Source organism: Schistocerca piceifrons, chromosome 5 (genome assembly GCF_021461385.2).
Source record: "Schistocerca piceifrons isolate TAMUIC-IGC-003096 chromosome 5, iqSchPice1.1, whole genome shotgun sequence".
NCBI lineage: Eukaryota > Metazoa > Arthropoda > Insecta > Orthoptera > Acrididae > Schistocerca > Schistocerca piceifrons.
Genome location: NC_060142.1, coordinates 219,878,333 through 219,891,822, shown reverse-complemented (window position 1 = coordinate 219,891,822; position 13,490 = coordinate 219,878,333). Strand labels below are relative to the sequence as shown.

General features: G+C 39.8%; 1 protein-coding gene across 2 annotated transcripts in view; it reads left to right on the top strand.

Annotated features, from left to right (window-relative positions):
* Positions 1-6,640, top strand: part of LOC124798355 (protein l(2)37Cc) — a 28,863-nt gene extending 22,223 nt beyond the window's left edge. For both annotated transcript variants that reach the window (XM_047261717.1, XM_047261718.1), the window contains exons 6-7: positions 1,376-1,471; positions 6,027-6,640. In XM_047261717.1, the coding sequence (XP_047117673.1) occupies positions 1,376-1,471; positions 6,027-6,242 (312 nt within the window). In that variant the 3' untranslated portion in view covers positions 6,243-6,640. The remainder of the gene's footprint in view (positions 1-1,375; positions 1,472-6,026) is intronic.
* The last annotated feature ends 6,850 nt before the right edge of the window (positions 6,641-13,490 follow it).

Below are 13,490 nucleotides of genomic sequence, written 5' to 3'. Positions count from 1 at the left end.
TTATGCGCTTCATGTATATATAAAGCAGAATGTGTGTCCACAATGTCCTCTTAAACCACTGGATCAATTTCAACCAAATTTTGCACAGAAACAGCAGGCTTCACGTTTATCGACACTGTGCTGTTTATAACCTCCAAGCTCCAGTAGGTGCAGAGATGCAGGCAAAAATGTGTTTCTCCCAGCCACTCGCATAAGGCTGCCTCGTATGACAGGCATGTTGTTCAGGAATGGTATCAGCCAGCCAAATAAACCTGGTCTGCAGGGTAGCCTATATGTCAGGGTAAGACACTGTTTCCCAGGCCCCAACATGTAAGTTGCCCTGCATGACAGGCATGTTGTATTGGAGTAATATCAGCCTGTGTTATCGACCTACTTTGGATGGCAGTCTGTGTCATGGGCAAATAAATGATTTTCAAGCCTCTGATGTGTAGCCTGCTCTGCTTGACAGGCATGCTGCGGGACTAATATCAACCTGGTTTATTGAACTGTATTGCAGGAGCCACACATGCTGAAGAGCAGGATGAGGTGGATAGAGCCTAGGATGGACAAAGCGAGAGGGAGAGAATAATGCAGGTGTAAGGTGTAGTGGTGGGTGGAAGAGTGGGAGGCAGAGATGGAAAGAGAGAGTGGTGGGGAGAGGGGGGGGGGGATAAGGTCAGATGATTGGAGAGGGGGAGGATATGGGCAGAGAGGGGGTGGAGGAAATGTACAAAAAGAGTGGGGGTAAAGGATGTGTTCAATATACATGTTGAATGCATATGCCGGTGAAGCTGCAGGGAAAAGGCTAGTTTGGATAATAAAACTACAACACTTTTCTCATTGTAGTTCTTAGTTGGCTGTTCGGTAATTTGTGGAGCAATGCCTTTGGACTTTATTTTCTGGATAGTTAATTGTATTTGATGCATAGGATACACATTCCCTGAGTCGGTGAAACATCTTAGATTTGAGTGCTAGTGTCAGTCAGCAATGCAAAATTTCAAATGCATACATGGAAATAGAATTATCATAATACTATTATAGTTAATATTTTGTTAGTGTAGTTTAAAATGGTGTTGATTTTACATTATTCATGTCTCATTCATGCTTGATTGCTGAAAATGAAGTGCACAGTGCCAAGAAATAGTAATCAGTCATTCGTCATTCACATAGTTCATTTCTACTACTGTGTATTTACAGCCCGTATCACTCCCTACTGTTTCTTACATGAGTCTTGTCACTTAGTAACTCTTTTTGTATATTGCATTTCTTTCTCTTCCATAGAATTTGATTTCTATCAACTCTTAGAGAATGGATATCATTCAGCTGTTAAGTTACAGCTTTGTTTAATTTTATTTATATTTTTAATATTTGATTCAAAGAAAAATAATTTTTTCAGACTCATTTGACTTTTGGAAAAGAATTCACCCAGGCTGTAGAACTCAAACAGGTAGCACAACAAGAAGCAGAGAAGGCACGCTTCTTGGTAGAAAAGGTAAGCATCATGTCAATTATAGAATGTTTAGTGTCTACATGTTATAATGAAAATTGTATCTTTGTTATTTTTGGTTCATTACTCATTTTATGTTATGTTCCTGGTGGCAATGGTGAACTTAAAATCAAGAAGACGATAATGCATAATCTAAAAATGAAGTCCTTCCATTCAGGGCCATACTTTTTTCTTTCCTGATATTTTCAGATATTGATCTTTTGTAACTGTTACCACTATTGATTCTTTCCTTGTTTAGTTCTCACTTTTTATTTGTGGCGTTCATTTTGATGACAATGAGTCAGTGAATATCCACCAAGATATTTTAGTTGAATGCACTGTTGTTTGCACTCTGATGCTGATAGTCTGCCATTCGTTATGCATACATGAGAACGTGACAACATACGCCAATTAAATTGAAAAAGTATTGTGTGTGCTTACAGAGAGAAAGTGTAGAGGGAACAGATTCATAGAGCTGTTTAAAAACTGGCAAACAGTGTTGGTCCAGGCTGTGATTGTAGTAAACGAGTAACTGTTGACTAATGGAACGTTTGTGTGCATATTAGTTAGCTCTGCATATCGAATCACTTATGATGAGTTAATGTTTGAAAAGTCTGTGGACAATGGTTGCTTAAATTACTTAACAATTGTCCAAAAGACATTGCATTTGTATTTCAAGGAAGACAAAAATTTGTTACAAAAATAGTGACACAATTAAACTTGAATACACATCTTAGAGCCAGAGAAGGCTCATCAAAATGTTTGATGGTGTTCAATCTCAAGCCAAAATAAAATTTTTAAGAAATATCAACACAGCAGAAGCTATCTCCGTATTCAGAATGTTCTGGCTGATCAGTGTGCAACAGTTGTGAGTAATGAAAACTTCCGCCACTGCTGGATGCTGCAGTCATACTCCGTGATAACACTATAGCCCACACTCCAGGCATCATCAAAATGTGTGTACAGCTGGGGGGGGGGGGGGGGGGGGGAAATCCTCCGCCATCCACCCTACTCACCAGACTCCAATCCATGTGACATCGACCTTGTTCCACAACTGAAGAAACCATTGTATGGGAGGCACTTTGTGAACAGGAAAGATATCCTCACAGTATGTCAGCGATAGGCGACACACTTGTTAGCAATGCCAGTATCATTCAGTGCTTTCACTGTAATTTGTGTTTCTGCCTGGATCCATTGGGGGACTATTCTGGAGGGCAGTAGTTGATTTTGATTCATTTTTGTTCCATTTGTGCTCGTGCACAGTAAATTTATAAAGAGCTCCAATGCGTGTTTCCTCTGCTGCGGCCTTCTGTACTATAACCCTATGTTGCGTTGGCGTTCAGATACACACTGCATTACCAGTTCAACGCACATCATGGAAGTCCCATGTCATCCCATTATTGTAAGATATACCATAGTTGCCATGACTCAAGGGATGATCCTAGTAGATTAAGCAAAACATCAAAAACTGAATGATAATCCTGCCTCACTGCCTGCTATTAGATAGCTTAAAATATCCTGTTATTTTGTATTCATTACTGCTGAGTTTTGCCTTTGTAACCATTCGGCGAATTGGTAGTAGCTGTGGACCATGTTGCAACTAAAATGCATCAAATCTTTTATGTAATTTGTTGCTGTTGTTGTTGTGGTCTTAAGTCCTGAGACTGGTTTGATGCAGCTCTCCATGCTACTCTATCCTGTGCAAGCTTCTTCATCTCCCAGTATGTACTGCAGCCTACTTCTGTCTGAATCTGCTTGTTGTATTCATCTCTTGGTCTCCCTCTACGATTTTTACCCTCCACGTTGCCCTCCAATACTAAATTGGTGATCCCTTGATGCCTCAGAACATGTCCTACCATCCGATCCCTTCTTCTAGTCAAGTTGTGCCACAAACTCCTCTTCTCCCCAATCCTATTCAGTACCTCCTCATTAGTTACGTGATCTACCCACCTAATCTTCAGCATTCTTCTGTAGCACCACATTTCGAAAGCTTATATTCTCTTCTTGTCCAAACTATTTATCGTCCATGTTTCACTTCCATACATGGCTACACTCCATACAAATACTTTCAGAAACGACTTCCTGACACTTACATCTATACTCAATGTTAACAAATTTCTCTTCTTCAGAAACGCTTTCCTTGCTATTGCCAGTCTACATTTTATATCCTCTCTACTTCAACCATCATCAGTTATTTTGCTCCCCAAATAGCAAAACTCCTTTACTACTTTAAGTGTCTCATTTCCTAATCTAATTCCCTCAGCATCACCCGACTTAATTCGACTACATTCCATTATCCTCGTTTTGCTTTTGTTGATGTTCATCTTATATCCTCCCTTCAAGACACTGTCCATTCCATTCAACTGCTCTTCCAAGTCCTTTGCTGTCTCTGACAGAATTACAATGTCATCGGCAAACCTCAAAGTTTTTATTTCTTCTCCATGGATTTTAATACCTACTCCAAATTTTTCTTTTGTTTCCTTTACTGCTTGCTTAATATACAGATTGAATAACATTGGGGATAGGCTACAACCCTGTCTCACTCCCTTCCCAACCACTGCTTCCCTTTCATGCCCCTCGACTCATAACTGTCATCTGGTTTCTGTACAAATTGTAAGTAGTCTTTCACTCCCTGTATTTTACCCCTGCCACCTTCAGAATTTGAAAGAGAGTATTCCAGTCAACATTGTCAAAAGCTTTCTCCAAGTCTACAAATGTTAGAAACATAGGTTTGCCTTCTCTTAATCTAGCTTCTAAGATAAGTCGTAGGGTCAGTATTGCCTCATGTGTTCCCATATTTCTACGGAATCCACACTGATCTTCCCCGAGGTCGGCTTCTACCAGTTTTTCCATTCTTCTGTAAAGAATTCGCGTTAGTATTTTGCGGCCTGACTTATTAAACTGTGATAGTTTGGTAATTTTCACATCTGTCAACACCTGCTTTCTTTGGGATTGGAATTATATTCTTCTTGAAGTCTGAGGGTATTTCGCCTGTCTCCTACATCTTGCTCACCAGATGGTAGAGTTTTGTCAAGACTGGCTCTCCCAAGGCTGTCAGTAGTTCTAATGGAATGTTGTCTACTCCCGGGGCTTTGTTTCGACTTAGGTCTTTCAGTGCTCTATCAAACTCTTCATGCAGTATCATATCTCCCATTTTATCTTCATCTACATCTTTTTCCCTTTCTATAACATTGCCCTCGAGTACATTGCCCTTGTATAGTCCCTCTATATACTCCTTGCACCTTTCTGCTGTCCCTTCTTTGCTTAGAACTGGGTTTCCATCTGAGCTCTTGATATTCATACAAGTGGTTTTCTTTTCTCCAAAGGTCTCTGTAATTTTCCTGTAGGCAGTACCTATCTTACCCCTAGTAAGATAAGCCCCTACGTCCTTACATTTGTCCTCTAGCCATCTCGGTTTAGCCATTTTGCACTTCCTGTCGATCTCATTTTTGAGACGTTTGTATTCCTTTTTGCCTGCTTCATTCACTGCATTTTTATATTTTCTCCTTTCATCAATTAAATTCAGTATTTCTTCTGTCACCCAAGGATTTCTACTAGCCCTCGTCTTTTTAGCTACTTGATCCCATGCTGCCTTCACTACTTCATCCCTCAAAGCTACCCATTCTTCTTCTACAGTATTTATTTCCCCCATTCTTGTCAATTGTTCCCTCATGCTCTCCCTGAAACTCTGTACAACCTCTGGTTCTTTCAGTTTGTCCAGGTCCCATCTCCTTAAATTCCCACCTTTTTGCAGTTTCTTCAGTTTGAATCTACAGTTCATAACCAATAGATTGTGGTCAGAGTCCACATCTGCCCCTGGAAATGCCTTACAATTTAAAACCTGGTTCCTAAATCTCTGTCTTACCATTATATAATCTATCTGAAACCTGTCAGTATCTCGAAGCTTCTTCCATGTATACAACCTTCTTTTATGATTCTTGAACCAAGTGTTAGCTATGATTAAGTTGTCCTCTGTGCAAAATTCTACCAGGCGGCTTCCTCTTTCATTTCTTACCTCCAGTCCATATTCACCTACTACGTTTCCTTCTCTTCCTTTTCTACTATCGAATTCCAGTAACCCATGACTATCAAATTTTCGTCTCCCTTCGCTATCTGAATAATTTCTTTTATCTCATCATTTATTTCTTCAGTTTCTTTGCAATCTGCAGAGCTAGTTGGCATATAGACTAGTACTACTGTCGTACGCATGGGCTTCGTGTCTATCTTGGCCACAGCAATGCGTTCACTATGTTGTTTGTAGTAGCTTACCCGCACTCCTATTTTTTTATTCATTATTAAACCTACTCCTGCATTACGCCTATTTGATTTTGTACTTATAACCCTGTATCCACCTGACCAAAAGTCTTGTTCCTCCTGCCAACGAACTTCGCTAATTCCCACTATATCTAACTTTAACCTATCCATTTCCCTTTTTAAATTTTAAATAATAAGTTACTGCATACGGTCAAAGAACAGCAAACTTGGTTGCATAATGGAACAATGGAATTCACTTGTTACTGTGTAAGCCATATTCATTGACAGTATTTTTCTTTACTTGTAGGCTGAGCAGCAGAAGAAAGCAGCTGTTATATCTGCGGAGGGGGATGCACAAGCCGCTCTGTTGTTGGCCAAGTCATTTGGAGAAGCGGGAGAAGGTCTGGTAGAACTGCGACGGATTGAAGCAGCAGAAGATATTGCATATCAGTTGTCTAGATCTCGCCAAGTTGCGTACTTGCCACCTGGGCAGAATGTGCTGCTGAACTTGCCAACACAATAGAAAAATATGCCTGCTGCATCCATACAGCCTCACTATTGAGTCCCTTGTGACATCCATGGATCTGCAAAGGAAATGAGTCGTTGGCAGAATTGTTAATGTTTCCATTGTGGTTCATCCTGTTCGCATTTACAGAAATGGATTTATGTGGTTCACTGGTAGTGTTAACATTTAGTACTACATTCAGTGTGACAGAAAGATATTTGTGTTACTGTGAAAGCAGGAATTTGTAATGTGTAAGCATTTGCTGTGTATTTTGTAGTGAAGACTGATGATATGTCAGTGAGGAGTGGTTACCAAATTTTTTTTAGCTTCTGGACAAGTTTGAAGCAAAGTTTTTAGAGGCAGTTATATATTTGCTAGTGGATCATAAATGCCCATTTGTGGTGCTGTTAATTGTATTGATACTTTCCTAATTTCTGTTTCAAATTAGAATCATTTCCTTTCACTTCCCTAAAGCCTTTTATGTACTCTCATGTAGAAGTTATCTATCAAATAGATATGGTTATTTTTGAGCAAAGCAAATTTAAATTGTGTGTTTCCTGTGTTGCACAACAGTATTTTAAATACTAAATATATTTTGCAATATTGTACTCTGTTGTGCAAAGCAATCAGTGAAATGAAATGTCTGGATAGATGGGTGAAAATTTCATGTTCATCTGATAATTGTCCTATACAGTTTTTATACCTCATTATGCTGTTCAAATAGGCAGCCTATCTTGTTGCAGTCTGTGTATGGGTGGAATTTGAGAGCATTCTTAACATTTTAGGATGCCTTTCCCAATATAAAATGTGTTGTTATGAAGAGGGGGGAGGGAGCGATAAAGCTTACAGAAGCAATTGTGATTCTTGAGTTTCTCCCGGCGTATTTGATAATCAAAATATCCACGGGTGTGCTGCCGATCAATAGTGTCCAACGGGCACAATATTTCGGCGATCATACATGTCGCCATCATCAGGTGAACTGACGGACTGAGCTCCTGTGAACGTGCCGGCACGGAGATCCGTACGCTATGGCTGCTCAGAGGGAACTGGGTTCGGTCGCGGCGGCGGCCGATTTAAATACCCGCGGCGCGCTCCCTCCGCCGTCCGCGCCCCGCGTAACGGTCGCGTGGTGGAACAGATTGCGACGGCGTCTGAGATGACGTCGGTGTGATGGCTCTGTCCGCCTTACAGAAGCAATTTTTCCCTCTTTTTTTTTTTCTCTAGTGTGTAGAAATATATTTTTTTTATGTTTGACTTATTGATACCCCTAGCTTTCTGCCATTTAAAGGAATTATATGTTTAGTGACCATTCAGTTGCATACAAAACATTCTATGTGGAATATTTGCAACTATAATCCATTTAGAGTTGCTTGAAATCAATTTTACACATAAAAGCAACAGTTGTGTATACCAGGTATGAACTGTCTGTTTCAGTGGAGTTCAGACCTTTTCCCTGTTGAAACGGGGCTCTTTTCTGTGTTTAATACTACTAAAGAATTTTTCTGCTGTCAAGGTGATCATAAGTTTGTAGCCTGTCATATAGCAACAAGGAACATAATATTTCATACCAGGAAAGGAATGGTGGTGATTGTAAATGCAGCAGTTGTCAGTTGGTGTGTACTCCTTATAAGGCAGAGGTATCTTCGTTGACACAATGAAAGGATGCTGCAGCATCTGAGTTTGTCATTGGTCTGAAAATCCTATGGCCTGTAGTTTACAGGTTACATATTAAGGCAATGGAAGCTTGATCGTAAGGTGAAAGTCAGCACCCCAAGTTGAATGCAGTTGGACCAAACTTAATGAAATATACAGAATTTAGTGACAGTGCTCATTGGAGGCGTGACCTTGACAGTGATACAGTATCTAGTGGCTGGCAGGGTTGGTGTACTGTCGTCAGCATGTATTAACTGCCACTATTGATGACTGAAACTTATGTAACAATTATGTTCTGGTCAACTTCCACTCTGACTGTCCAAATGGAGTATTCACAAAACCACACTACTTCTTTTATCCACCCCACCCCCCCTTTCCATATCCTCCCCCTTTTCCTCAAACAGCAGAAATATGAAGACTTCAGGCAATTTGCATATCTCCTTCTGTAGTTGCCACTTTTCACAGTCCAATAATGTTTCTGTACAGTATTGACCACAGTGGCTTGTCACATACATTTCCAGTTAGAATGTATGCCTGTACACCAGTATGAACTTTGCTAATTTGGTAATTTCATCTTCATTAACACCGCATCAAATAATTATGTTTTTGTACTGTATAGGCCAGGTGATTATCTCTTCTGCTGAGCATTAATCACTACCACATCCTGACCTCAGACAAATCTTCTCTGCTTTGAGCACTTCCTAATGAAAAGTACTCAAATGGTAAATAGCGCCAGTGAAATCAAATGATAAAAATTATATTTTCAACACATTTATTTTTGGCTTTCACAGTAATCATTTATTTATACTTAAGTCATGTAAAGGATCTTATGTTGCTCACACACAAGTAATAGAGATTTGACCAGTTTTATAATATTAAAGAGAACATGGACAGCAATATTTCTCTTGTGGGGCTGTTTTAAAGTTCCCCACATAGCTTTGCTCAGCACTGATAGACTAATGTATATCTTTATAGACTGATATGTCCAATGTAGGCTATGATCTTACACAACAGTTTATTACTGTATTTACCCAATTATAAGACAAAGTTTTTCCCAATTTCTGAAAAATAGGGATTGTATTACATTTGCAGATTAAACTATTACTGCTGACATCAGCATTTTTATATCATGTAATAGATTGATACAGCGGGTCATTGTACATTTACAGATGAAGCTAAGTCACATGTAGATTTCGTTTGAAGGATGGGAGGGGGAACAATGGCACCAGCTTTGCAGAGCAGTTGATCGCATGTGAGGAGGGGCACAAGCAGTCTGTTTTCTCAGGCTGCCAACCAGTGATATGTATACCATGTACTTTGGCTTTTTATGAACATCTACCGCATTAAATTTCAGTTTGCTTCAGTCCATTTGTAGTCGGAATTAAATCGACTTCAAAATTGAACAAATAACTCATTAATAATATTGGACAATGTAGTAATATAAATTTCGACAAAACAGGTAAAAATCCATATATGGCCATTGCCATACTTAAGTGTTTTGTGCAGCAATGTTGTCAATGCTTGCTGGGAGGTATGATGGGAAGTGTCGGCCACTGGTTTTACACAGCCAATGAGAGAGTAGTGGGCTGACAATATGTTTGGATGCAAGAGGTGAAGGAACACTGCCACATTTTCTCATCAGTGTAGAAGAAAAATCCACTGTGTATTCTGAGGGGAACAGCTGTGTTCTCACATCTCACCAAAACCACAACCAATTCAGAATAAATAGCCAAATTTATGTGACAAACACATTCCCATTTCAGTTGCAGCAGTTTCAGCTTTGCTTTTAGCTCCCATCTTAACTACCTCTTTGGAAATTGCAATATATTTGGAAGAAATGGCCAAATATTTGTGTCAACAAAACAGGAAGTAATTCTCCTTGTGTTACCAAAATGTAGACGGTCAATGTATGACATAAGTTTAGAACAGATATAATGTTAACTTTTCCAGACAGATACTTATATCAATGAAACTTTTTGCAATTTTGATTAGTCAGAATGTTAAAAATAAAATTGTCATGGAGCCTTGTAAAAGGGGGGGGGGGGCAGTTGCTGTTGGGTGGTCATCTTATACTCAGGTAAATACTTTATGCATTTTGGTGAACAGCAATCTTCAAACTCTGACACAGTGTGTCAGGAAGAAGCAAGGGGGACAGCATGTCTCAGTTCCTGAAATAGATAAGCTGGAGATGGATAAAGATTACAGCGTGATACAATCTGTTGGCTTTGGTCAACGATGTGATCAAAATGATGACTATTCATCACCCATGTAACCAATAAGGGAATTCAACAAACTGTCCAGTGTATTATGAACTTCTAAGTATTGCACCCCTTCTGCAGGTTTGGACAGTGATGATGTTAATTGCAATTAAGAATATAAACAATACCAATTGTTTTATTTTGTAATATAAGCTGCAGTGCAGTCTGAACTTTGTATAGCTCAAGTTTGCAATGTGATACACTGGTGACCACTAGAGAAGCACTGTATAACCGCAAGTAGCACGTCATCGTCAGCAGATGCAACTCGATTCCAAGTGTGCACAGAATTTCCACTCGACTTATGGATGTGTTTCCATTGGCTGAACCGGCCAGTCCATGCATCCACACTAAATGGTTGGAGGAGGACAGGGTTGTAATGAGTGGAGCTTTCTTGCTTGTCACTTGGCCTCTTGATGTCTATGACATTCTTCCTGAAACAAGTTGACAGTGGTGGATGTAGTGTTCCTCCACAGTTTTGCAGTCCACAACCTGTTTATAAAAGTCGTCCTCATAATGTGTTTAGCTTGTCCTTAAAGCACTTAAGTGGGGCTCAAAGAGGCTTCCTGCCAGAGCAGAAGTCAACATATAAGATTTGGCAGGGAAGCCTTGTATCACTCATGTAATGAACATAGCTTAACCATCTCAGTTGATGAGCGATGATGGTTGTGTCTGCTGTTTAGACCCTGTTTCTCGAGAGCCTTAGTGTTGGTCACATGTCCTCCCGCTTAACGTTCGAGAAGTATCTCATTTTTTGTTGGTGGAAGTGCTCAAGTTTTTGAAGACTGCATGACAATTCCATCACTTTAACTGATGGAAAACTCTTGGAGCATTGGAAGGAACATTTCTCTTTGCATCTAAATAATGTCACCAGTATTGCTGAGGACTTTTTCTCATGTCCCTCAGCAACGCCAACAACAATGGATGCACATCCACCCGCATGCAGAGACTTCATCAAACCAGTCAGTACTTAAGGCCAAGAAAGCCTCCTGGCCCTGATAACACTCCTCTGGTTTTAATACAAGATTAAGGTATACCCTTGAAGAGTAGACTTTTTATGCTGATGCTCTGAAATCTGAGAAACTTGAGAAGTACCTGATGACATGAAGAAAGTCGACCATAGTGAATGTGAGAACTACTGTGGCATATTGCTGTCATCAGTTCCAGGTAAAATTCTCACAAGAATTCTATTAAATATGTTCTAAATTATTTCAGAGAGGATTTTGCTTGAATCTCAACGTGATTGTTAGTCCTCCAGAAGCACAGCAGACATTATCTGTGTTAGTCAACTCCAGAAAAAATGCAAGCAACAGAAGCCTCCATCCAATAAAACCCCCATTTTTACATTCCCACAGTTTGTTTTCCTGCTTTTTACGTTCAGTTTTGTTGGTACCAACAGAAGTCTTATTCTTTCAACACAATGCTTTCCCATCATTAAGACTTTCATATTACATTTCCCGCATTTGAAGTTTTCTTTGATGTTATCACAACCTTTAACACTGGTTCTGATACAGATTCCTCCAAAAAGTGCATTGTATTCCTGCTCAAAGTCAGCCTTATTGAAAAAGCAGAAAATGCACATTATATGCAAAATTTTTGATCAAGTAATGTAGCGTTAGTGCGGTAAGCAAGATTTTCATTTGTCCGTGTGTAGGGTCATGGCTACCTGCATTATAGCTCAGTGTTTGGAAGAGTGGGAAAATACGCTGAATCACTACCTTAATGATGATCATTATCTGACAGTAATAACGTTGGTAGTAACCTTCCTTCTGACCACTACATTGTATTACAACAGCTTTAATTTCACAGTCATTTACACAAATAAACTTGGCATTTGAAGATGGTCATTTCTATAATGGGCTTTCATGAATCATCTTTACTTCCGCATGAAATACACTAAACCATACTAGGTGCACAGTCTTAAGTTAGTAATACCTGATCTTAGATATAAACAGTCCTCGAGATGCTCCATAACATGATAGTTTCCACTCTCTTTCTCACCCAGGATGTCCCTGAACCAACCAACCAAACACACACACACACACACACACACACACACACACACACACACACAGAGAGAGAGAGAGAGAGAGAGAGAGAGGGGGGGGGGGGGGAGAGAGAGAGAGAGAGAGAGAGAGACTGGACTCGGCAGCCAGAGACTGTAGGTCATTGTGTGGGTGTTCTATCTCCAGCGAAGGCCTTGTTGGCCAAAAGCTCGTTTTCTGATAGTCTTTTTGTTATACCTATCTGCGACTCAGCCTCTCCACTATATGGTGAGTAGCAACTGTCCTTTTCGTAATAGAGCTAATTACTGTTAGAAAGAAACAAAAACAATGAAGGTGTTTTAAACAGGCAAAATTAATTTTATATATGAACAATATAAAGGGAATGATAGTAAGAGAGATTTATTCCTTTTCAGCTGTGTTTCCTATGCTTTCTTGCATTTTATATAATTTTGGGTCATTCTGCTGAAAAGCGTAAAAAGGAGGTTTTACTGTATTTAGTTTTATATGACAAGGAAAAAGCCTATGATTCAGTACCTAGATGTGCGCAATTCATTTTTATCAATCCAGTCTTGCCTTTTTTCTTCACAAAACCAATTGTTTCTTCAACTGACTCGGTAATGACCACCTGAAATGTGACCCACTCTTTATTTGCCCTATTAGTGGTGACTGAATGACTAGCCAGCTTATTTGAGTTTTTTTTCTGTAATCTGCAGCAGTGGATTTAATTGGAAGCTTACAAGTGTTGAATTTCTGTCTGGGAAAGCTAGTGGATGGATTTTTCTGGTTTGCGACAGATTTAGATCCTCAGCTGGTATAAAAGGAGCTTGTGATTTGTCCAGCAGTCACCAACATTTCTTGTGGTCCTGGTGACAAGGACATCACATTGTCTGGTGGTGATATAATCAAGGATGTGCCAGTGCAATGAGTGAGGATGCATCCAAGTGGTCCTGTAGCAGTTAGGCAGACTGGACTGTGTGTTGGTAATAAAGAGTTCCTGTTCAACACACAGACCAAGGAGCAGTTGTCAAGTCCACGTTTCCTCATCACATTTCTCCATAGTTGATGATGTGTACCAACTGAGAGTTGAAATCACAAAGTGATAAGAGCTTGTCTCAAGGCAGTACTTTGGTGATAGTTGTGCTCAGTGGGCTTTGATGTCTACATCAGCATCTGAGGTGGGGGCATATACAGAAATGAGTCACAAATTTACCACCAGACTGTGGGATCTGAAGATGTGACTCTTTTGCTGGCAGCAGTTGGAGTTAGCTGATAATCTTTCGCCGATGTGGTCTTCACAGTGAATCCAACACCTTGAATCTGATGTTCTCCTTCTTATCCCTTCCAGAAAACCG